The sequence below is a fragment of the Larimichthys crocea genome, chromosome VI (genome assembly GCF_000972845.2).
Source record: "Larimichthys crocea isolate SSNF chromosome VI, L_crocea_2.0, whole genome shotgun sequence".
Classification (NCBI taxonomy): Eukaryota; Metazoa; Chordata; class Actinopteri; family Sciaenidae; genus Larimichthys; species Larimichthys crocea.
The window spans coordinates 6952080-6977779 of NC_040016.1; the positions used below are offsets into that span (position 1 = coordinate 6952080).

General features: G+C 40.1%; 1 protein-coding gene across 11 annotated transcripts in view; it reads left to right on the forward strand.

Moving 5' to 3' along the window:
* nav1b (neuron navigator 1b) overlaps positions 1 to 25700 on the forward strand; it is a 67250-nt gene that overhangs the window by 18200 nt on the left and 23350 nt on the right. For 8 of the 11 annotated variants that reach the window (XM_027279087.1, XM_027279081.1, XM_027279084.1 and 5 more), the window contains exons 4-5: positions 10213 to 10315; positions 12252 to 12611. In XM_027279087.1, the coding sequence (XP_027134888.1) occupies positions 10213 to 10315; positions 12252 to 12611 (463 nt within the window). Of the gene's footprint in view, positions 1 to 3825; positions 4761 to 10212; positions 10316 to 12251; positions 12612 to 24969; positions 25300 to 25700 lie in introns of those variants that run through there. The other 3 variants (XM_027279089.1, XM_027279090.1, XM_027279091.1) reach the window with 2 other exon arrangements.

Here is a 25700-nt window from a genome sequence, read left to right on the forward strand (position 1 = left end):
CAAATATAAACAAGACTATAGCAATGCTAGCAGCTCTGTGACGCTCTACTTGGACATGGCAGTGCTTTGAGTTACATGCTAACATGGGAACTAATGACAATGCTAACATGCTGACAGGTACGTTTACAATGTTCACCATCTTATTTTAGCATGTTCTCATGCTAACATTTTATAATTAGCACTAATTAGTAATTGGTTACATTGCATTCCAAGCCCAAATCTTAACTCAGCACTACTTCATTAACCGTAAGTGGCAGAAACACTTGGTGTAGCTGAGCCTTTGCTGTTACAAAACCGAGATGTTTTAAACAGCAGAAATCAGTTCATCATTGCATCCCTTGTGCAAACCAGATACTATAGCCAGTCTGTCATTAATTAAAATACATTTCAACCGAAAGCTCAAATGTCAAACACATCAAACGTTGGGCTGACCATTCGACCACCAACATTTGTAAAAGGAGTAAAAGTTTGCAGAAATTAACTGACATAAATGATTCATATTTTTTACAAGGAATCTGTCACTACATAAACACTACATGCAAGTAATTAGCATTAGTCTGTTTAAAGTAATGATTAATCTATAGCTGTGCTAAAACTAAATTAAATGGCAGCAGTGTCTGAAATGCTAGTGTTATGTTTAAAAACCTAAATTCCTAGTCTGAATGACTGGCAAGTCGTTTTGGCTAACGTGTCTGATATATTTGTTGCTCCTGATCATCTAACATGCAGATATGATTTCACTGGGCTATTATGAAACCCTCCAACTGTCTTCTTAATTATCTTAATGACTTTGAGGGTTAGGAGCCTCCAGCCAGCCTCCTCAGGGAGAGATGAGTCCAGAGACTGAGTGGTCCTCAGCTGAGGGTGGACAGATGCAGGACTGAGAGATTGAGTGGTTTGATGGGAGGATCGACTTTCACCTCCTGTCTGGGAGTTCCTCTTGGCTCTACTGGACTGACCTGAGGGACGCTTAAATTCTGTTTTTTGACCATAGAGCAGAGAGATGTGTCTTTGTAAGCTGTCATCCGGCGTCAACTGCAAGTTAGCTGAGAGATGAAGAATTGTTTTAATGACCGTACCATTCAGTAGAAACATCTGCAGAAACTGAAGCTCAGTTAGGATCTCCGGTGAGAAATCCTAGTTTCGGAAAAAGGAAACTTGCTGCTCCAGGATTAATACAAAACTACAAATTAATCACTCTGGCAAATGTTTAAACTTAGAGGTGATTTTAGATTTGCTATCGTTTCCAGCTGCTTGACTTCATCATAAATAAACCATTTTACATGAAAAGACTTTTGGTGAGAAACCACTCATAACTGTTCAGGTCAGTCTTGATCCCTTAGGCTGTTCAGATTCCAGCAAACACAATGATTCTATTAGATCTCCATTTACGGGCTTTTGTATGGCAATAATTACCACATGACTACAATGCCACAAACACAATCTATGAATGTTCCCCTAACACCATGCTTTGACTTACATGTGACTATGCACACATCTACATTGATGTTATCTGTGGTTTTCCCCCTTGGAGCACATGTGGTGTGACGTTTTTGAACCCATTGCATTATAGCAGCTGAACAGCCCCAAATGATTACATGTGCTGTCCAGTGAAATATATCACAGACAGCTGTGTAACTGTCTCGTCATGTCATGCACACACATAAATACGCACACAGAATTACTCAGATGGCCAGTTGGAGAATGAGAATCAGACCCAGATGTGAAAGAAACCAAATGAAAGATGCAGCTCCACCCTCATCTCTCCTGAGAAGTGGTGGCAATTGAAAGTTTCTCCATTATATATTTGCAGAATGAACATTTATTCCCATCTGTCCAACATTTCACTCAAAACCACAAATCTCAAGCTAGAAAAAAAGTCATGGGAACTTTTGTTGTTAGCATGCTCTGGAAACAATGAATACGTGTACCAATCCATTGAGACTATTTGTTATAAATCAATAAGATTCATCCACGGCAGACTTTGAATATGTCTTTACAAACTGTCCATCTATCCAATTTTTGTTATTGTTGAGAGATTTTGGTTGGACTGTCCAACTGACAAAGACTCAAATATCACTAAAACTAAACTCTCTGTGCACAGATGTCCTAAAAAAGCATCCAAGGCTTGAAATACATTTGGCATGTTGGAATGTGTAATGCATAAAGAAATTCCCACTCCCCAAAACAAATAGGCTATTCACTGCATAATGCTAGTAAAGTTCTCTGTCAGTGGTCGGCAGTCAGCAGGGGAACCCTGCAACTCGTGATAAGGAGGAACAAGACATGACATTATTTCTAGAAACTAATTGCCAGATCAAACAACCTCACTAGTCCATTAGCAGCCACAGGTGCTCTGAAACCCAGATAGAAAAGTCAGTGGAGTGTGCTGTGAACCCATTGAGAGAGTTAAAGTAGTAGCCTGTGGGCATTGTAGCTAACAGGTCAATCATATCCAGTGGATTTGCACCATCTAACATGATGTGTTGTGGAAACCAGTAACCATCTACTCAGTCTTCCACTTAATAAAAATAGGAAAAAAATCTATTCACCAGCATTGCGTTTGCATTATTTAAGCGTGGAAAGACGAAGACATGAAAACATGAGGGTTGTATAATCGTAGTTTATGGAAAAGGTAAATGTTCCTTTGGCAGCTGTGTTTGTGCGCAGCAGAGAGGTCTGGTCCAGATGACATGCAGGCGATGAGAGAGGGTGGTTTCCATGGAGCAGCGCTGCATGCGAGTGCTGCAGAGCCTCCTCAATCCTCCTGAGAGACGGTGGTGTGGAATATCTTAAAAAGATGATTATACTCATATGTTAGCAAAGAAAAAAAAAATATCCCGCCTCAAAATAATATGACTGGATTTTTAATTTAACATGTGTATGTCTGTCTGTGTGTATATGTGTCTCTCCCTGACTTAAGGATATTTCCAAAGTGTGGTTTTGGGTGTGTTAGTTGCTTACACTGGCACATCTTGTCGCTCGCTCAGTCTGCTGAAGTGAAGTCACCCATTTGGCTGATACACTTTTTAGATTTAAAGCCAAGTTTTCTTTTTTTTTCTTTTTTCTTTTCAAGCAGTGGGCAAAAAAAAAAGAAAATCATTATTTTTGTTTTCTTTTTTTCAAGCACATTAGCCTTTTAACATTTATGTTACCATTGTTGATTTTATATGACAAGAATACAGTTTATAGCAGCATTACTAGCAGGACAACACACTGCTGATTTTATGATTTTAGCATTTGATTTATCCGGCTCTAAATCTGGAACTGATATCGGAAGGAAGCTCAGACAGGATCAAGAGATAATCTAGACGCTCTATTTCTTGCATTGATGATAATTCATACTATGTCTGTAATTGCAAATCAAAATGTGTCTTCATTCACATTAATAACACTAACATCACAAATCATGCATCATGTTGAACGTATTGAACGGGGAGCACTGGAGGTGAGGGAGGGGGAGGGGAAGAACAAAGGAATCAGAGGAGCTGGTGGGAAAACATGGTGCATCAGAGGAGAATGGTGCCCCTTTTTTTTAAATACCACATATGATCATTCCTCATCGCTTTCTTGCATTTCCAGTATTCTGCTGAGACACAGCGGAGCATCTTTAAATGAAGGCAAAAACAAGGGAAGGAGGAGGGAGGATGGGAGGGAAGACGGAGGCGAGGGAGCAGCAGAAAGCAGGGGGAGGAGGGAGCATTGTTGCGTCTGCTGCCGCTGTCATTCCGCTGCTGCGCGGTTCAGCGGCAGGAGGGTGTGCTGAAGGGAGGAGTGTGGAAAAAACGGAGGAAAGGAGGACGGGAGGGAAGGAGAGAAAGGGAGTGCCTGGGCAGCACTGCAACAGCTGCAGCTGCAGCAGCCTGTCAGGACGGAAAGAGGGAGAGAAGGAGACACAGGGAAGAAAAGGATGCAGAATTGCCTTAGAGGAAGCATTTTTATCTATGTTTTTGCACAAGGAAAAGGGTTTGATAAGGAAGCCTGATTTCTCCCTTGCTGATGCTTTTCTATATGGTCTCATGCAGGAGGCATGCTTGGAAATAGTGTGAAAGGCAGAGGAGATCTGAAGATGGAAAGGACGGATAGTACAAAGGCATACGGCCAAGCAGATGGCAAAGGAGTTGGTATGGCAGCTAAGAGGGCCAAGTCTGGAGTGCCCCAGAGCACACAGCGGGGGGAACTGAAGGTTTACCGGGCAGGTAGCTCTGATGGCAGGTTACCAGTGCCCTCCAATCTCCGCAAACAGAGGTCTATGACAAACCTGGCTGTACTCACTGATGCAGAGAAGAAGTTGCACCTTTATGAGCCCAAGTGGTGTGATGACATGGCCAAGCCTGGAGCAGGGCAGACCAAGACGGGCAAGCCAAAGACGGCAGGGGGTGGCAGCAGTGCCGCAGGGGGTGCCCCCCTCTCTCGAAACCTATCCAAATCTGAACACTCACTGTTCCAGGGCAAACCAAAGCCCTTCAGCCCTCTGGCTGCTCCCTCTGCTTTGAGCAAGCAGAGTCGCATTCCTCGAGGTCCTTATGCTGAGGTGAAGCCCCTAAGCAAGGCACCTGAGGATGGGAAGTCAGATGACGAGATCCTCTCCAGCAAGGCAAAGGCCAACGCTAAGAAACAGGGAGCCGGAGCCGGAGGGGAGTCCGGTTCCAAAGGCCAGGGAGAGGAAGGAGGAGACAAGCCCTTCCTGAAGGTGGACCCAGAACTGGTTGTGACAGTGCTGGGTGACCTGGAGCAACTGCTCTTCAGTCAGATCTTAGGTGAGTACAGCAGAGTGGTCTTGATACCTCTACCACCCCAAGGCCATGTGGTACAAAGCAAGCGCCCTGCTTGTACGATTTCTCAGTGCTGCTCAAAGTCAGCAGCACGCCCCCTCGATACGGCCGCTACACGGCACCTGCTTGCTACTGCAGACCCACAATCCCACTGAATGGATTTTATGTAGCTGACAGACTGTGAAAAAAATCAAGACATCCTCATTGTGCTTGCAAAGCATGCTCCTCCTCTTATTATTTCATTGAATGCTGCATCAGTTTGGTATTTTCATATCAACCTGTATGGTTAGTAGAATACCAGTGATGCTCTATTGTTCTTATTCCTCCAGCATGTCACTCAGGTGTCGCTTGGTACTATTCATTATGTGAAATGTGCTTGCTTCCTATCATGACATTGCGGGCTGATTGCATGAAAAAAGCCTGAGGGGTTGGAGATTATTACCAGCAGACTGATCTCCTTTCTTAAGCTCTCATTTGCAACAACATGTGCCGATGCACTCGGGAGTCCATCCACTGCTCCACGTACGCTTCCAAAAAGAAAGATGGAAAAGAAGCCATGCCATATTGAATTCATCTCAGGCACACAGACACATATTTAGCCTCCTCCCAGCTCCATTCATCTGTAGAGCATTGACAGATGGTTTACTCCCTGTGTACAACAATGGTGCAAATGGCAGAGAAAATGGTTTTCTCTCTGGAGGTAAAGGTCAGGTTTATCAATAGGAAGGGCTCAGTGAATAATAAGGATATAGATCATGTGACGGTGATTATAATTCAGATGACTTCATCATTTTTTACCATTTATATATCAAAGCATGCTTTCTTGTAGGTGTAGCGTTTTCAATTATTTGACATATTAGATTTGAGTTATTTTACTGTTTGGACTTTAAATTTATTGGCCGACTAGTGTTTTGCAGCAAAGGTGTTACATTTTGGTTTGTGATGACACTTTTTGTAACTAAGTGGAAATCTTAAATGCACGTTTCTCACACGTTAGCTGTGTTTCCATGCACATGTTTTTGTGCACATTTTGAAGTATTGCATTATTGCATTTGGTGGAAATGGTGAATTTAAAAAAGACTTCATAGAATGCCTTCATGCTTACTTGAGGTGACTTTTGTCTTTTTCGAAAAATAGTTAATGTCTTTAATGGGAGATAAATAAGTTCTGATGTCAGTCAACAGTCTCCTCATCGCTCCCATGGCTCTAGAATACATCAATGATCGCTCCATACAAATCTGATGTAACTCCCCTTACATTATTACACAAAACAAACAGAAATGTCATATTCCCATCTGCTTTTCTGCATTGTTTTTCATCGGTTGAGGTTCGACTGGTGCTCTTTAAATCACGTCATCTTGTTGCGCCCACTTCCTCTGGTTTTTTAAACGGGAGAATTGATGCCACCTACTCTTTACGCGGTGAACCAACAATACTGAACCAATTGAACCAATGTTCGCATGATGGTATTGGATGGAAACAAGGATTAATTCATTGATTTATTTTGCAGGATTACTCGAATTATGGTTAAAATTTGGGATACACACTACATTCACATTCGTAAAATCTCCCTCAAATCTGGTTCAAGCATGTCATCAACAAGCATTTCATGTATTATTTAATCATTCCATCAGGAGAGCATGTTCTCTGTGGCATCCTAATAAACATATCTGTGGTGATTTAATCTGTTATCCACGCCTCATTAGCTCATATGGACAACTGTCACTCATGTTAGTCACACTTAAAGCCAACCAAGAACTTAAACAAAAACAAGGATATCATGGATTGCAGCAGAGCATCATGATATGTGTTTGAGTGTGAAACTACAACCAAAATTTCAGCTCTGTATAATCCAGCACCACGCCCATGTCTGCTTTATTACGGTAATCTAATTGCATAAAATCTGCAGCACAATGCCTCAGGCTGATACGTCTTTTCTCCTCAATGTAACGCATTGACCGCCATGTCATTTCCAAATCAATTAAAAGTCATTATTCCTCGAAAATGGAGTTTACTATCTTATGAATTATTCATCATCATTCAAGATGATAATCCCATGCGGGAATTTGACACGAGCCAAGTGCTTTGTGCCCATGGAAGGAAAAACAGCCACCAATGAGGAACAAAACATGGTGATGGAAAGGCAGAGAACTATCACAACACTAATTATTGACTTAAATTGATCAGCAAATTAATGTAATATTAATGTTTTGCATTCACGGCAGCATTATCTGAACACTTCTGTATTATACTGAACCTTTTTTTTCCATGTCCTACTACAGTACATGTACAGTCGACATCCTTGTTACTGTAAATAGAACTTTTTGTTCATAGCCTGTGGTTCATTCAAGGCTGAATTAATGCTTGATGTTGTGCTCTACTTCTGCACCATATCTTATTATAAGCTCGCTGAAAGGATGCTTTTATTTCTGAACATAGAGGGTCTCTTTGTTTACTAATATGACATCAAGAATGGTGAACTTAGTTTATGGCCTCATTTAATAAACTCGCCATGTAAGTTTGTGCACCGTGGCTGTCCTCCAGTACGGAAACATCGCATACCACTCCCTCATCACAAGACAAGCCTGCTTCCATCCAGATATGTAAATCAAATTGAATTCTCATGCTTTATTTTGTGGTTTATCAATCTTATGAAACAAAATACTTTCAGCTTCTGTTTAACTTCCTCCTCAGCTCATCAGCACTCTGCTGTTCAATAGATAAAAATAGACTAACCTCAAATCAGCTTCATGGAATTATTTTAAAAATGATGAATGGTCTGTGACAAATAGATCCTAGGTCATTAGTATGATAGATATATATTCATAAAGGAGATTAGAGTAGTGGAGACAGCAGTACTCCTGGAAAAAATCTCTTGTAGACAGAAAGGGGATGAGCAAACCTCATTTCATTCTAATTATATGTGATCTTTCATGCAAGATCTCGAATGTAGCAATGGCCTACAGCTATGTAGGAGCTGTGGGTGTATGAACGAAGCAATGGTCACAGATTATTACAAGCTATGGAGAAGGCAGGGGTCACAAAATGTTGACCCAGTACAGGTAAAGGTAACATTTTTGCTATGAAAATGGCCTCATGGTCTCATGATTGTGTACTCTTTGAATATGTATTAATGGCATTTGATTCTTCCATTTTAACAAAAGTATTAGCAGCAACATGAGTTTACAGTGAACACATAAGCAATGGATTTGCAGGCCAAGTATCGCATGAAAGATTTCTTTTGAAAACAGATGATTCTAACCACAGCTGTTCACTATGAGCAATCTATGTGGCTCCCCCAAAAAAGTGATTGCCCACTTTCTAACTCTTTCTGACATCATTGCGAGTATATTTCTTTTTACTGGAGTTATTTTCCATCAGTAGTGCCATTGTGAGAAACTCTGGAAAGCTCTAGGCTCATTTGAGGTAGAAGAAAAGCAACCTCCAGTGACACAGGCTGTAAAATAAACTGTAGATTCTGATGAAGACTGTCAGTCCTCTCGCCTGTTTGTTTATGGAAATTTGAAAGCAAATGATACTAATGTCTCAGTGAAATAGTGCAACACAAATCACCTTGAATGTTGATTTAGCCGTGTTTGTAAGGTTAATCACTAGGGACCTTTAACAATACTCAAATTAATTTGGCCGTGCTTTAGCCTGCCAGTATGGAGCACTTCCTGTGCTGCATCATTCATAGGTCTTTCCCGATTCTTATCTGCTTCAGTATTCTGTCCTGGTTTTCCTTCTCTGTATTGTAGACTTCACTGCAATGCAGGCTGCCAGAGGACTGTCATTCACTGCACAGTGCATACAGTATATACTCAAAACAGATGTGATTTATACATGTGCTCTCCAGGATTCCTATTTGAGTATATTCCCAGGAATTCATCACAAAGTAAATTAGCAGTATCCCAAGAATTACAATGCGGTTAGCAGGGTTTGTAGATGTGATGAGACTAAAAGATTTATTCCTACACTTCCTCATCTTTTATTCTTTATATCAAGGACCGCAATGGAAATAAGTGTTATTCTATTCCTTCTTTTTCATAATGCCAAACAAACTAAACTAAACTTATTACTTTGGGACCACAGGAAGTCTATGCCTATCCAAGTATGTATGTATTCTTTACACATTAAACCTCAGTTTTTTACTTGTCTGTTAACTCAACGCAAAGCAATGATTATATATGCCACCATATGGTAAAAACAAAAACAAATCAGTACTGTTTAATAATGGATTATAGGCTAATGGCAAGCATGTCTGGAAACTAACTGTACAGATAAGAAATTCAAAAAAGAAAGAATGCTGAGATGAGCTGAAAAAAAAATAGAAACAGGTTTACCAGATTTGATCTTTATGACTCATTTATGTTGTTGGCATCAATCCACACTTTGAGAAGTTAGAAAGATAAGTTGACTGGATGTTTTCATTGCTTTGAGCAGAACATGGCGCTCCTTCCGAGACAGAAAGTTGCTGACAAAAACTGTGGATGACACCTATCACAGAATCACGGCCAAAATCACACACACTTTACCGGAAAATGACTTGTTTTTTCACTGAGCCTATAAATTGAGTGCATTTGGTGTCTATGCCACTGAAACCAGCTAATCTATCAAAATGTGTGCCTAAATGTCATATTGAAGCGCACACTCAGCCCTTATCACACCGTGCTGAATGGTTCAACACCTTCTTATGAAAGCAGCAGACGTATCTGACATCCTCGCCTTTCCTCCAGCTACTTCAGTTAATGCATTGAATGTTAATTTCTTTCTCCCTCAGGGTTTTTGCCTCCACACTGCAGTAGAAATCCCCATCTCCTTCTGTTTTTAAGTGTCTCTCATTTGTTACAGCTAACACAACAATGCCACGGATTGTAGTGCAATATTGATTTGACACGGTCATGGCTCACATACTGGACACTTTACATTGTCCAAATAAGCTGAGCTACAGTGAAAATCCTTCTGGGTGCACTTCAGCTTATTGTGAGCCTTACAACTTCAACGGAATGACAAACAAAAAACAAAAAAACAAAAAAAACAACTGTTTCTTAAAAGAGATACTGGTGTAGCGCAAATGTCAGAATACACCCCCCTGGTGGGCAAGCTAAGTTACAGGCAACCTTTCAAGATTTCATTTTCAGGATGCACCATGTCAGTGCAGAAGAGGGGGGTAGAGCGGAGGTTTCCATGGTTAGTGAGCCCATGGAGTGAAATTTGTCTGCCTAATGATGTGAACATACGTTGGCCGTGTGTTTACAAGGAAGACACCTGTCACATCAGTCCAAATGCAAATAATCTAAGACAGAACACATCCATGTGGAGGCAAAAATGTTTATGCGTGTGCATGCATGAACTGTCTTGCATGAAGCTTGAATCTGAGTCTTTATTTTGACACTAAATGTTTTGTAACCTTTTATTCTGCATGACTGACCCACAGACCCTGAATCCCAGAGGAAGCGGACCGTGCAAAATGTCCTTGACCTCCGCCAGAACCTGGAGGATACAATGTCGAGTCTGAGGGGCTCACAGCTTAGCCATAGGTGAGTGCAGTATATTCACATTATAGAATGTTATATTGTTTCATAATCCTGTCTCCTGCGCCACTGGAAAGACTGGAAAGAAACACTCTCATGTGAACAAGCGATGGATAACTTGTTGGATCGATACATAACGCAATCATGTGTAAACAGTTCAGTGCTGTGGACGCTTGGAGAGTTGCCATCTGGTTCACATCTGGCTTCCATCCTTCTTAAATATCCCCTCTCTGTTTCATGATCATGACTTCATTCTAGGAATCTCTGTTTGGCTCTCACAGGCATTAATTTGTTGCAACAACAAGACTCTGCTAGAGGACAGGTCTTTGTTCGTTTGGAACTTTAAGTTGGGTTGTAATATTCTGTGTACCATGATTCTTCCTATATCTCTTTAAACCTGCAGTGAGTGTTTTTTATATCAGCAGAGAATCAATTTCCTGCATAATTTGAAAGGGTCACTCACTCGCTGATATCATAGAAAATTATAACCCAATTTTTTAGAGCTCTTTTAGCTCACTATTTTCATTTTACACCCACGTATTAGCACTGTAAGTCTGCTCTCATTAACCATTTACTGCACAAAAGCACAGATAAACCACATTAAAACTACCGGCCCGCACCAAATAATGGGCAATGGTTGTCTATTGTTAAAGAAATACAAGGGATGGAAATGTTGACATATAAACTGAAAGAAGAGTTATATGAAAAAAACTGGGTGAAATGGATACAAGATGTAAACATTTAGTTCTGCAGATGCTAAGATAGGTGATTTTGGGCGTCCAGCTTAATAGGCCCACCTTTATTGTTCCTTTTTTGTTTGTTTGTTCTTCATTACGATTTCTACATGCATACGTAAGATATACAGTATGAGAGAATATATTTGTATAAAGATCTGCATGTATTTGTTGTGAAATACCAATAAAATATAAAGTTATAAATAAAAAAAAAACGGCCCAGCATCAAATGGCTGACACTAACTTATTATCATAACTATGAAGCCAGTAAACTGTTAAACTTAGGCTAAAGCTACTATTATTAAAATATATACCACTGCTGCTGTCTCTCTGCTCTGTCTGCTAAATGAGTAATTGCACAGTTGGTTGCTAACACATTAGCCATAATAACGGTGTAAGCTACTGAAAAGGTAGTGGTTCTGTATCTGCTGACCTAAAACAGAAATTTGTTGACACCGGTCTTGTTAATGGCTGCTTGAGAAATTGCTTGTAATTCTCAACAGTATAGTAGTTATCTTGATGGATAATGATGGATACCTATCACTAAAAAACTCAATGACAAAACATCTTAGTCAGTTCCAGTGTTGGAGTGGCACCAGTTAGCCTCCATATTGATGAATTATCCATCAACAGTGGATAAAAATACTCTCATGGCTGTAACCATTGCAATATTTATTTGGGTGAGTTGGTGCATTCGGTTATGTAATCGTCAGACACAGAAGCCATTTCGAGGACATTTCTAACCCTGACCCACATATGAGTGAAGAGGAAAACTTAGATATTCTCTACAGAAAAATGGAAAGAGGTGTCCTGTATTTTCAACAGCATTTTTGGGGGTATGGTCATGCAAAGAAAAGTCCTTGGAGTGTATGACTGTATTGTTATGAGAACCAGACAGAGAGATACTGAGTGCTCTATTAACAAGGAGATATCAGGTCATCCTTCCCTTTGTCTTTGGCTTCTGAGAGGCCACATTTTTAGTTTTAGTCTCTAAAGACAATGCGGCACAAATGCCGTATCTGGGTCAACAGCCACTCAGTGCCACTCTGGGTTTCTTTTGAAGGACATTTGACAGAGAAAGGACACTGTTTTGTTGGGTGCTCTGGTCTCATCCTTATAACTGTTGCTGATATGTTGATATTCTGAGTCTTCTGGGAAAGACTGACAGCTAAATGCTTCAAGTATATATCCTCCCTCCATCTTTCTAGCTGCCTGGACAGCAGTAATGTGGGCTATGACAGCGATGACACCAACGCTCGCAGCATATCCAGCATGTCCAACCGCTCATCGCCTCTCTCCTGGCGCCATGGCCAGTCAAGCCCACGTCTTCAAGCGGGCGATGCCCCGTCCTCCACAGGTGGAGGATACCAGGGAAGTAAGACTGGCTCCCAGTATACGGCACATACAATGCCAGCTCGCTGCTCCAGCCGCCTCACCAGCACATCTCGCATTGAGCTCATCGAAGGGTTGGACGTGGATGACACCGACCTCAAGTCTGGTTACCTGAGTGACAGTGACCTTCTAGGAAAGAGCTTGCCGGATGATGATGACGACAACCTGGCAAACGGGTAAGATAAGCATGGGTTTGAACCTCTTGTTACCATGACAACGTGGACCAATCAGTGCCTGCAGATGGCTACATGCTGGTTTGTCCTTTCACTTTGAAAAGGTCAGTTTTTGTTAAATTATAGTTTACTCACAGGCCTCATGTTGTAACTGCTGGACATTTCTCTATTTAATTAGGACATCAACTGTGGTGCAAAAACTTTGATGAAGAAAACTTTTCATGCCAACATCATGGATTGTGGATTGATGATGATTGATTTCTGTTTCTGTGGTGATGTCAGATGTTTTGCACTTGGCAGGTCTATTAAAAAGCTTTCATCACCAAACTCTGCAGATACACTCAAAGTACCCATGATATTTTCAGAGGCTGCTGAAAGACTGATTTTAGATGTTTTTCACTGAGGAGAGAATTAAAATAAAAAACCCATCAAGTGTTCAGTCACACAATAAATGCTCCCTTGCCTCTGACTAGTAGATACTGTGAAGCTTTTGAGGATCACGTCACCAGATACAGAAGCAACAGTTTAGATAAAAGATGTGACAGTGCTTTACTTTCTTCCATCATTTGCTTCTTCTTGTTCTTCTTCACCACCTTCATTTTCTGCTTCATCTTCACCTCTGTCCTCTTACACCCTTTAGCTAATTCCCTCTCTTCTTCTTTTTATTCACCAGCATCGTCTTTTTGTTATTACTCACCTTCTCCTTCTTATTCACCATTCTTCATATTCATATATTCATATCCCCTTCATATTCTTTATGGGAAGAATATGAAGAGGAAGATGGAGGTGGTGAAGAATAAGAAGGTGTTCTTTTTCTTCACCACCTCCATCTTCCTTTTCTTCTTCTGCTTCACCTTGCTCTCTACCCTCTCACATCCCTCACGTGTCCTTTCCTAATTTCCTCTATTTTTCTTATTTACCACCTTCTTCACCTTCGTCTTCTTCACCACCTCTCTCTTCTTTTTTTTTCTACTTCTGCTTCACCTTCCTCTCCGCCCTCTCGCATTCTTTGCGTGTCTTTATCTAACTTCCACTCCTTGACAGCTGACAGTGAGAGTCAGGGAAAGAGGGGGAGAGAAAGAATCCAGGACAGTTCTCTAGTGTGGTTTAGCAGTGTTATCGCTGTTGCACATGCAGTGGGATTTAAGCTCAGCCTCTGGAGCGCTCATGAGGCTAGCCAGGTCACATTCTTACTACACAGTGCAGGAAGGAGATGGAAATGAGATGAGACACATTTTAGATGAGTAAAAATTAGAGCAAAGTTGAGAAAGTGTGACATGCAAATGGGTCAATTCAAGTTTTGGAAAATTTGAAACTCAGGCTAATCAGAACGGTGGCATGGTTTGACAAAAAGTAGCTTGGTATTCAACAAAAATAGACACCTAGCTCCATGTGTAAAAGTTTGGCATTTTGTTAGGAGGTAGGTGAAAAATGTCAGACAGCAGAACCCTATTAAGGTTAGGATTAAACAGGGATTATGTCATATTCCTCGCAGTACCATCCATGCACTCGAAATCCATTTAAATCTGCTCTGTATTTTTGTCTTGTCCCTCGCTGTGGTTCAAATTTTTGTGAGAGGTTAGTGTGGGGGTTCACCTCAGCTTTGCAACACCACAGGCACCAAAGATGCTAATCATTTTATATAACTATTTTTAAAAATGCTTCATCATGCTCAGAGTTAGGCCACCAATGTCAACAATCCCTGAACATCCTTTCAAGGTGACTGTGAGACATCCTAATGGGTAGAGCTGCTCCCTAAAGTAGATTATTACTAGTTATACCAAGAGGATTGTGAGGGTGGGTGTGAATACTGACATGCTCTGTCTTTTCCTGTGTGTTATCACAGAGAGTAATAATAGGTTAATGTGGCTGCCAAAACGCCTCAATATATGGAAATACTGGGTGCTATTTTCTCTCTGACCTTGAGTGGGTTGCATGCTTATACTCGGAAGATGAAACTCTGTGGAAACCCCTCTGATTTGTATGCTTTGCTGGTGTGTGATTGCATTGGTTCTTGCAGGAATGCTGATGTTCTCTATATCAAGAATTAATCCTGCCTCGTAAAATCCGACAACCTTTGGTGTAGATAACTTGCTAATCCAGTTTTTGAAGCACACGCAGAAGCACACGCTCCAATTTTCTTCTTACTGTATCCTGTGCCCAGTGATACATTTGCATTTTTACTGTACACCCCCTTGCCACACATTCACAGTTTATCTCATGGAGAGCCATTAGCTACCAGCTCTTGAAAAAGGATCAGGCTCCTCCTGCGTTACCATGGAAACCAACTGGTAATCGACTGTATGAAGAGGTGCAATTTCTGTTCCCTTTCACTAAAGGCACCGTTTTACATTCACGTTCACATACATTCTGTTGATCTGGCATTAGCCCCAGTATAATTAACTGACTGTCAGTCAATCATACTGTTGCAGTTTTAAATATATAACGAATGTATAAGACCAATAAATAATGTTTAAATCAGTCTGGAAAAAGACATTCCTACTGTTGAAATAATAAGACAACAATGCATGGTGTTTATCAACAGATGGATTTATAGCACTTTGCTTGATGTCTAATGGATATTGATTAACCCACACCAGACAGCACTGTCTATCTGAGACTGAATGTGTACTCGCTGACAGTAATCACTGCTACTGTGTGTCTGCCTCATCAATAATCTGATACCACATACAACCCAAATCTCCTCATGAGCTCCATCTTTCCACCAGGGAGGGATAGTCGCTTCTCTACAGCAACACCCAGCTTAATGATAATCTGGTTTGTCCCAGTTTAAGGAAAACAGGATTCAAGAACCCTGTTTTATGAAGCATTAATATCCTGCCTGTCTCTAGAAAACCATCATCATTCATCTATTACAGGCTGCTGGCACTGCATTCATCTATTACAGGTTGCTGGCACTGCATTTTCCTATATATTTGTGTGTTGATACAAAGTGTTCAAACCGTCATGGGTTTCCAAAAAAACAGTAGTTTCATCAAACATTTCATTTCACTATAAAATTAGAGATCATTTTACAGGTGGGTATTCTGACAAATAAAATTAACTACATAAAAGATTTCCTTCCTCCCTTCAATGAGCTAAAATGGGCTCAAAAACTAAACAAACAACAAAAAATATTGATTAATGCAGCTTCAAAATAGCTGTTTTTTGTGTTAATGCTGGTCAATTTTGAGGATTTTCTTTGAAGTCATATTAAATTGGAATTTGTTTCTAATTATTGATCCACCTTATTGATATACAGTAAAATACAATCCCGTACAACAACACTACAAAGTATAGTCTCAAAAATCAAATCAACTACTCCCTCTGACACAATAACTCAAAGGAAGTATGTGTTATTATAGGACTGTTCTATGTGATTGTTTTATGTACAGTGGTTGCTATTTTTATGGTCATTCAGTACATTTCAAACTGCTCTCAAATCAGATGTGGAAATACTTTTAGTTACAACTAAAATTACCATAATTATGTACAGTGTAATATTAGACTTATTCATAATTTCCCATTTTGCCCTCAGTAGACACTGCGTCTGCTTGAAATGTTGGCTTATGTGTCATGTAACAAGAGTTTTTGCTCATTTCACTAAAATTTAGGAGACTGGGTACCACTTCCTCACTGAGTGAGTAACTGTGTTTCATGTCCCAGGAGTGTTTAGATGGCTTCTGATTTAGCCTTGACCACGTCTGACCGCGGCAAGAATCATAACTGTTTCCTGCGGTCACGTTCTTCACACCATATTGGCAAAGTTTAACCATAACTCATATGATATCATCCTATTGCAAGCCATATTTAAAACACTGGTTTACGAGTAGAGCAGTAATCACATTATATTGCTGGTGTATGGTTGGTTTTTCCATATCTGGTATATAAATAATGCCGACTATTCAGCATTCAGTGTCATTTTAGTGGTTCAGTCAATTATAGTTGATGTTTTGCAGGCACTCAGCTGTAGTGTATGTAAGCACAGGTTAGCGTTTTATGTCTAATACAGATGTTCACCGAGAAAGTTACTTATTTTTTCCATAACGTCATTTATTTGATGGGATATATGCAATCTTAATGTTTGTAACAGAACATGTGAATTTGAACACAGGAGGCCCATCTGCTTGAACATGGTTATTGTATCTGACAGATTTACGCATTATCTTGGCAGATTAACAGTTCAAAAACCTTAAATTAGACGAGCTCAATAAAAGAAAAAAGCAGGCAAATATCTTTCAGCATTTGGTTTGGCTCCAAACTCTTTGGCTGACTGAGGAGAGAAGCAGCGAAAGGTACTTAGCTGCAATAAAGACCTAGTGATGACTGCAGTGCCTCATAGGAAGCTAATGGCCCGCCTTAGGCTAGCTTTTGTTTCACAGCATGCTTTTGTTCCTTTCATCACCCTCTCTTAAAGCTGAGGAACTAGAATGAGACTTGTGATACCTAAAGGAGCTAAACACTATCCTTCACATACCATACCATCATAAACCCTCACTGGTTGGCAGTAACGAAGCTCAGACCTACTGCTGCTCTTCCATCTTTATGACCACTTGGGGGCAGCACAACTTGTTGTAAACCAATCAATATCGTGTTGATATTTGAACTTAAGTATTAGCAAACAGTTTTTACACAGTTTGTACAACAACATTACCATTTACTTGGAGTCGTGTTCCTTGTCATGTTTTAGTCTTTACTAACTTGGCTTGGTTATCTCAATACTCCATTATGTAGCCAAGCAGGTAGTGTCCAGTGGCTTCATTGGAGCTTTTTTTTATTAAAACAGCTTCTGAACTTCAACAGTAATGATAATAATAATAATGTAGGGTATAATACCAAAACAATTAACTGAAAGACGCTAAAACGCTCTGTAGAGCTGTTGGGAAATGCAGTCAGGTGGAAATTTTCTGTGAGTTTCTCATTTTGAGCAACCCTTTTCACATGACACATTGTCATTTGATCTATTGTTAATGAAAAAAATATATAAATTAAAGCAGCTTTAATGTATGAACTGTCAAGCTAGTAATGTCAACCTAGTACTGCATCATGTCTGTTGTGCAAAAGAAATGTAGATATCATAAAATATAATAATAATAAGAAATTTACCCTTTACTCTGTTAGATGAAATAGATAGATACTGTATATATATAAATAGAGAGAATGTGTATAATTGAGTAGAGTATAATTATGGAAACACATCTCTTCTGCGGCACAGATGGATTTTTGGATGGATTTACATCTGGTACATTTATTAGATTTAATGACAGCACCATATGCTGTTCATTACCTCACACATGGCACAGGACAAGTCACAGTTTCATCATAGATGAAGCATATAGAATATGTATTGTGTAAAAAAGTCATAATACAGATGGATAAAATTTGCTTTTCCTTCACCTTACAAGGTAACAGAGGGGTTGGGGGGAGTGTGTGGATATCTAGGGATCTGGACTGTACCATTTTGTGATTCTATATAGCAGCATAGAGGCAGCAATGCAGAGCAGAGAAAAGGGGGCTGGTTCAGCAGCATCACACCTCTGATCATGCGGCAACATGGCTCGGGATGTGCTGCCATGGCAACCGTCTTCCACTGACCCACTGATGGGTTGCCTTGTGTGTCAGTGTGATAGCTGCTGAACGGTGTGGAGGATGTGCATGTGTGCGTCGACTGTTGGTTTGTATGTGAGAAAGAGAAACGCAGACAGAAAGCGAGAAACAGAGTGACAAAGACACATAACAGACAGAATGGTGTGAGGATGGAGGGCTAACCACCTAATTACATTGTTTTGTAATTGCCACTGTGGGGGAGAGCTGTCTAGCTATTACAGAGATATTGTTTGTATTTCCATTTGGGTCCATGTATTTCCAGGATTTCCAGTAGCACTGATTGTGGAAAATGATTTCATTCAAGCTATTTTTTTCCAGAAATCTGATATGGAATACTGTATGACTGACACAAAAAGAACAACAATATTTAATTCCTTGAAAAGAAAACATGTCACTAACCAAAATTACACATTTATATGCATGTCATTGCTCTCTTTGCCTTACATTACTGTATACTGTAGATAAGCCCTTGGCTTAGTTTGCGCCTCTGGCAATGTCATTTCCATGGTAACCTGAAGAAAGCTTTGCCCATGCTCATGAGTGGATCTGTTCAAATCTTTGCATATACAGTATGAAAGTGGGGGTTTATAGTTTTCTAAACATTGAATACTTTACAGCCTCACTCATGGAAACTATGTGTATCGACAAACACATTCTGTAATGCACAAAGGGTTTGATGCAGTCATCTGATCTTGGATCTGTGCCCCCAGCAGCCTGCACTGAATTTCCCTTTCCTGCCCGTGTTGGAATTCTCCATAGTCACTGAGTGCTTCCTCAACTATGTAAGCCTTACACGTTTTTCTGACCCACTTAAACCCATCTACAAAAAAATTGGGCTTTGGCCGCTCAGCTCTGGTTCTCTGCAGGCGCTGTTGGGATTACAGTTTAGTGAGGTCACCGCTTGGGGTCAGTCCGTTCTGGGTTGTGGCTCTGTGAGAAGGGATGTTGTTTTCTTGCCTCTGAATATAACACATGCACAGCCATATGCTGATCACTTTGAAATGCTTTTCTTTAAGCTGAGTTTATTTGTCATTTGCATATGTTTTGAAATAGCTGAGGGAAAATCAACAATAAAGAGCAGAGAGAATCACATCCTGCTATGTGTTACTGTTATCCAGACATACAGTACACACACACACAGGATCCCACAGTCAGCAGCTCAAACACATCTGGGGTCAATATGGAGCTCTCATTCCTCAACAACGGTCAGTTAAATACTCCATCTAGGAGGCCCACCCAACACCAAACACGCCTCCACCTTCACCAGCATCTTCAGCCACGTGTATAATGGACCATTACAGCAGCACCCCAGGGAGTATGATTCATCCCTATATGATGTCTACGTGTGGTCGTCTGGGGGTACAGTTTGAATACCCCCCACCTCCAGGTGGAAAATATGATACCACTTTGAATTAAAGTATTACATGTGAGAGAATAAACGTGAATCACATGGTACCTGGTAATCCATCATTCTCCATTCATCACTTAGTTTGTTTGAAGTTGGAACAAGAACGTCAGATTATCTCCCTCAAGTGTGGCTAATGAAGTCTGGTTTGTTCAGATTACGTCATAATTTGCAGGTTTATGTCAGATTTGGCTTTGCTTCAAATCTTTGTTGATAATGAATCTGCTTTACTGAGACAGCAAACAGAGTCAGTCCAAGTTCAGTTTTAAGTGCCATATCAATCAAGTTGATATGAATTTATCTTAGTGACGCTGAGATAAAAGCAGACCACATCATGAAACAATACAACTTTGTAATACCCAAACAGCAGAGTGTATTCCAGACAGGCTGTAAATGTGGCACCACATGAGACTGTGGGTCTCAGGATGAAGTGTGCATCAGCTGTATTGTGGCTACATCTGTGGAGGGAAGTTTCCTATCTGAGGTTGATGGAGACTGTACATTCATTTTCCAGTCCAATAATCAGACAAGTCCATTTTCTGGGGCTGTGTGGAGATGGGTCGGCCGGCTACAGTCCCAGACGCAGTCACTGATGCATCTCAGACCCATTTACTACATTGATATACCACTGCCGTGCGATGAAGGCAGTCCAATCCTATTTGCCTAGCTATGGTCAAGCTCAGTACAGATCAAAATTAGGCACTAGGATAATCAGAGCTCTGCTGAAGTAAAGCTCACATGTTTTTTTCATCTGTAGTCCCTTTGAATAAATGATATTTAAACAGACATAAATCACTGAACACAGTGTTTTCCTGTGATTCTGTCTTTCTGAAGTAGTTTCCCACATCGTTCCACTGGACTGAACGCACAGAGTGCAGAGAAGTCTGCTCTTTCTTTGCATCAAAGGATTTAAAACCCACTGAAGTTCTATTTTTTTCTTTTTTTCTTTTTCTAAATGAAAAAAATAAAGTGGTGGCTTCTTTGATACAGTTACAGAGCATGGTACATTAAACTGCTGCCATAAGAGGCACAGCTAGACTCATTGTGCCTCCTGCTGGAAAGCTAATGTCATGGCACCAGCTGTGGAGCTTAATAACAGCAGTTCAAATGCATCCAGGTTTACTGTATTATTTTAGAATCTCCTCTAAGTTTCCCTGCCCAGGATGTATGTTTTCTGATTGATTGTAAACTATGCTTGTCTTTCCACATTTATATCCATAAGATTGTTCTTTATGCTTTTGGTTAAGCCAATAGTTAAAGTTAAGATAAATCTTAATGATGTATTTTAGACACACTTGTAGTCACAGTGGCCCTGTGCACAAAGCAAGGTCCATAAAGAAAGTATTTTCCAAGACTTTACTGGCCTGCACAGATTGCTTGACCTCAATCCTCATTCAACACCTTTTGGGATAAACTGGAACAACAAGCTTTGAAAGCGCCAGGCCTTATCGTCTAACGTCAGTGCCCAGTCTTGCTAATGCTCTTGTGGATGAATGGGAGCAAATCCCTGCAGAAGATTCCAAACTCTTGTGGGAAGTCTTCCCAGAAGAGTGGAGACTGTTACATTGTAGCATGATATGAATATCCACCGTTTTTTTTGCTCATATGTCCAGATACTTTTGGCCATGCAACATATATTTGTCAATTGTAAAAAAAAAAAGATATAAAGAAAGAAAAGAAGAAATAAAAATGTTTGCCCTGGCTCGTTGTAGGAAATGCTTGTTATGATGTCCCTAATTTAATTTCCTATAACTGCCAATTTGCATTTAGACAGCCCTATTAGAGAGCTTGATGTTGCATGTCTCTGTCTGTTATTCCCTCCAATATATTTTAAAATAAATTTCTAGGCTCACATATTGCACCACAGTTTGATGTGCCAGAGGCAGACAGCACTGATAGATCAAAAGCCACAACAGTAAAGGTCAGATCATGGAAATGGTAAAACCTCAGTGAAAAGGTCCGCATGGTGCTACCTCTCACAGATGGGTCGAATCCTTATTTTTACAGTTTGTAAATAACCCAAACCCATTGTTGGCAATGACGCCCAACGACCTTCCACCTTAGCAAACATGTTTCTGACATGAGCCGTTTGGTTATCAGTGCAGGACAGCTGTTACTGTACTGTGCAAACATGACTTCGAGGCTTTTTAGATGACTGCTTGTTTAGCAGCTGTGTGGCCTGGCTGAGATAAACAGGAGACGCAAAAAAATGCAGTTCTGTTTTTTTGTGCCGTAAACAATTTATATCACTCATCATGCTAGGCATGATCCGAGGTTTTGTTTTGCTATTAGAAAACGAAGTAACCGGCAGGTATTCAAGCATAAACAAAAAGGCCAACATGCTGAGAAGAGCAGTTCTTTTTTCAGATGGCGATCAGATTGACAGTATCAAAAGGTAGATGCAGACACAACAATCTTTTATCGAACCGACATCTTTTTCTGTTATATAGTTTGAGGAATGCCTGTATGTCTGGTACACACACACACACACACCACACACACACACACACAGGCTGACAGCAAAACAGTTGTTTAATTTCAACAAAAAGTAAAACCACAATCATTTTAAATTCCATTTAGGATGACTCTGTATTTATATTACGAAATGTGGCCTGATGTGGAAAAACAGAGAGAGAGAGCCTCAAAACTGTAATACATCATGAGGGTCAATAAGTTCTGAGTTTGAAATATTAAAGCGCTTCGGTCATTCCCTCCAATTTGCTTTATCGGCTTTGTAATGAATCTCCTGCGAAATGAAATGAGCACAGATACGTGTCGTTTGGTCACGTACGATCTTTTGTCGCTACGTGTTGAACTAAATATAAGACTTACAGTAGACGGCTTGGTCTTAAGATGTGGACAGGGTGTGGGACCTCCTTTGGCCCACAGAGCCTTTACCACCTGGAGTAGTTTACAGAGCTGGTGAGATCATCCCCGTGAGACCGTTCCACTGCTAATGAGAGAGGGGGAGGGAGGTTTTCCAAGGCTACTCATGCCTCACTGGAGGTCCCCGTGTCATCTGCGGGTTTTGTGGTCGCACTCGCAGTGATTCAGGCCCTACCTTGGACTGAGTTTTTCCAGTTTAAGCCCTAGAGGGTAATGAATGAAGATGGATCACGGTTTATTTTTAAGAATGTTCCTTGTGGTAATTATCACTTTAATGTCAAAGAAAGTCTGACTCTAGAAAGGTTTATTTGTCCTTCAGGAGTCAGTTTAAAACCCTGACAGTGATTCAAACTCACTTTCAAGACTCACTTGAGAAATCACTAAGACGATTTGTTGAGTTTGTTTATACTGAAATCTGTGTATAAAACACAGAGTCACTGATATTCAAACAATAGGCACCATTCAGCACTCACAGAAAAACCGACTTAATATAATATATACTAATATCTGCTCAATTATTATGGCTTAACTGGAAAAGCAGACCCAGAAGAACATAGGCTTACCATTGGAATACTGCTTTGTAAATTAGGCTTATTTACGCTTCTCAAGAGTGCACACTCATTTACAAGCAGCAGGCTGTCATTGTTTTTACATTATCAATATTTTTCCTATATTGCGACAAGGTCATAAAAGAGTCCATCTCACTAACACCGCTTGTAGTACGCCCAATGACAGGTACTCTATAAGCTAAGCTAATTGGCTACATTAATACTACACCATACAGTAGTAAAATATGATACACTAGCTTGAGAAATACAGAATCTTCTCTTTGTGTGGGGACTCACAGGATATGGGAATGCTCAAAATCGAAGCAGCAGAGGGGGAGATATCCTGACGTTTACTCCTTAATACGGGTCAAGTTCCAACCATGATGGATACATTTCTCTTTATGTAGCTCAGTAGTATCTTTCATTCAACTCTCTGTGCATCCTAAATGTCTGCTTCATTACCCCATGCCTTCAGTTTGTAATGTAGGCTTTCTGTTACATTTTAGCCAACCTTAATGATGTTATCTGGGTCGATTTTCAAACTAGAAAGCTACCCCCTTAAATGGACTCTCGCTCTTTCTCTTCTGTGGCCTTGGTTGACAATTGGCAGTTATAAGATTTACATTTTTTCATATTTTAGTTATAAACCTATAGGCCAACTATTCTTACTCCAGTTTTGGCCAGAAAACCTGATTTTTAGGTTTTTCTTCATAGCTTGGCTAATTGGGTGTGCTTAAAGGTTTAAGATTTAGTAGTCTCTATTGGCAGGAATGGAATACAATATCCACTAGTATGTTTTCATTAGTCTAATTTTCACCTGAAAATATTGTTGTGTTTTTGTTGTATCAAAATGAGCCTAGCCTAGATCTACAGTGAGAGCGTGCCCTCTTCCATGGAGTCCGCCATGTTGAACGCCCATTTTTCTACAGTAGCCCAGAACAGACAAACCAAACACTGATCTAGATATGGCCTTTTGTTTTTGATGTAAATTTCGCAGCTAGAGTTCCTTATGCTTGGAAGGAGAGAATGAAGCATGGGAGAGTATTCATTTGGTTGCAATCTGTAACTTCACTGCTAGGTGGCACTAAATCCCACACACTGGACCTTTAACTTAAAGAAAGGTTTAGTTACAAATAGAATCTTATAAAATCTAATACAATTCCCTTTCCTATATATATATACATACATATAATTGCTGTATATAATAATATAATATAATTACATAATTATTAATATAATAATATAATTGCTAAGTCATTTGCTGCTTGTACTTTGTAATTATTTTAATTGATTAACTTTATTTTCATAATTTTAACGTGTGGTGTGCTCTTGATAAATCAATCAATCAATGAATAATGGAGAAAATAATCCATAATGAAAATAATCATTCCTACACTGAAATGACATGGTGTTTTCCCTTTATTTGCTTGGTTTGTTTACCTAATGTACCTAACCATTATATGCTTTTTGAAATAAAAAGAAGGGGGGAAACATCGTAAACATCTGAATCAATACAAAGAGAGGGGAAAACCACAGAAGAAGAAGAAGAAGAAGATCAGATGAAAGATGTGAAAAAAACAACAACCCAAAAATGAAAATAATTAGTTGCAGTTCAAAATTACCACCACCTCAACCAACTACAGGAGTGAAGCCCTGCTTTTATATTGGTGCATGAGCAATAGAAATGTAATGATTTTGTATTGAGAACTTTCAAGGTACAATGTGCTGACTATACCTCCATATTTTTATAGTGCAGGAGTATATTTTTTTTTTACAGTGTGGTATTAGTACTTAAGTAAACAGGCTGAATACTAATACTCGCATCAGTAACGTGTACACAGCAGAGTAACGGGGGTTACCATGGTTACCCCACGGTCATCATCATCATCATCTCACAGAGGAACATCGGGGTCTCTCTCCGGTCTCTCTGGTCTCTCTCCGGTCTCTCTGGTCTCGTCATCTCTGCTTCTTTTCCCTTTTTTTCATAGTTGAGTTAGGGGGGTGTTGCCTGCACAGCAGCAGCAGCAGACTGTTTCTTTCTGCTCGCTGAATGGGAGAAAAAAAAGGGGGGTCTTTTTTTTTTTTTTTGCTTCACGGAGGATATGAATTTTGAATCTCACAGACAATTGAAGGAAGTTGTACTTAGCGATAAACGGTCACAAATGAGCGGTCGTGTTTTAATCGGAAAAGTGCCTCCTCTGCAGTCGGCGCCGAGAGCTAAAAGGAGTTTACTCTTTACAGCAAGGTAAAGCTGATGTTTCATTACGGTTTCCACATTTCTGAAAGCTTTACTAAGAGACTACAATGGCTTTCTTTATCTCCCCTCTAACTACAATAAGCATAGCTGCAATTAATGGCTGTTTGTCCTTTAGAGGCTTTAAATTATGTTAAACCTTACCTTGCATGTGTCTCACTTTGCAGTACAGTAACAATACTTAAACAGGGCTGGTGTCCTACTTGAATAATGGAATTAAACATGAATACTCTCACAATACAGTGGATTTGAGTTAGTTGCCAGTTTCTTCTTCCATTGTTGGAAAGTGCAGCGTGCATTGTGTTTAAAACAAAGTACTGTTTTGGCACTGGGAATTATAACATCTGTGGAAACACATCTTTTCCTCGGAGGACACTGCGGTGCTGCTACCA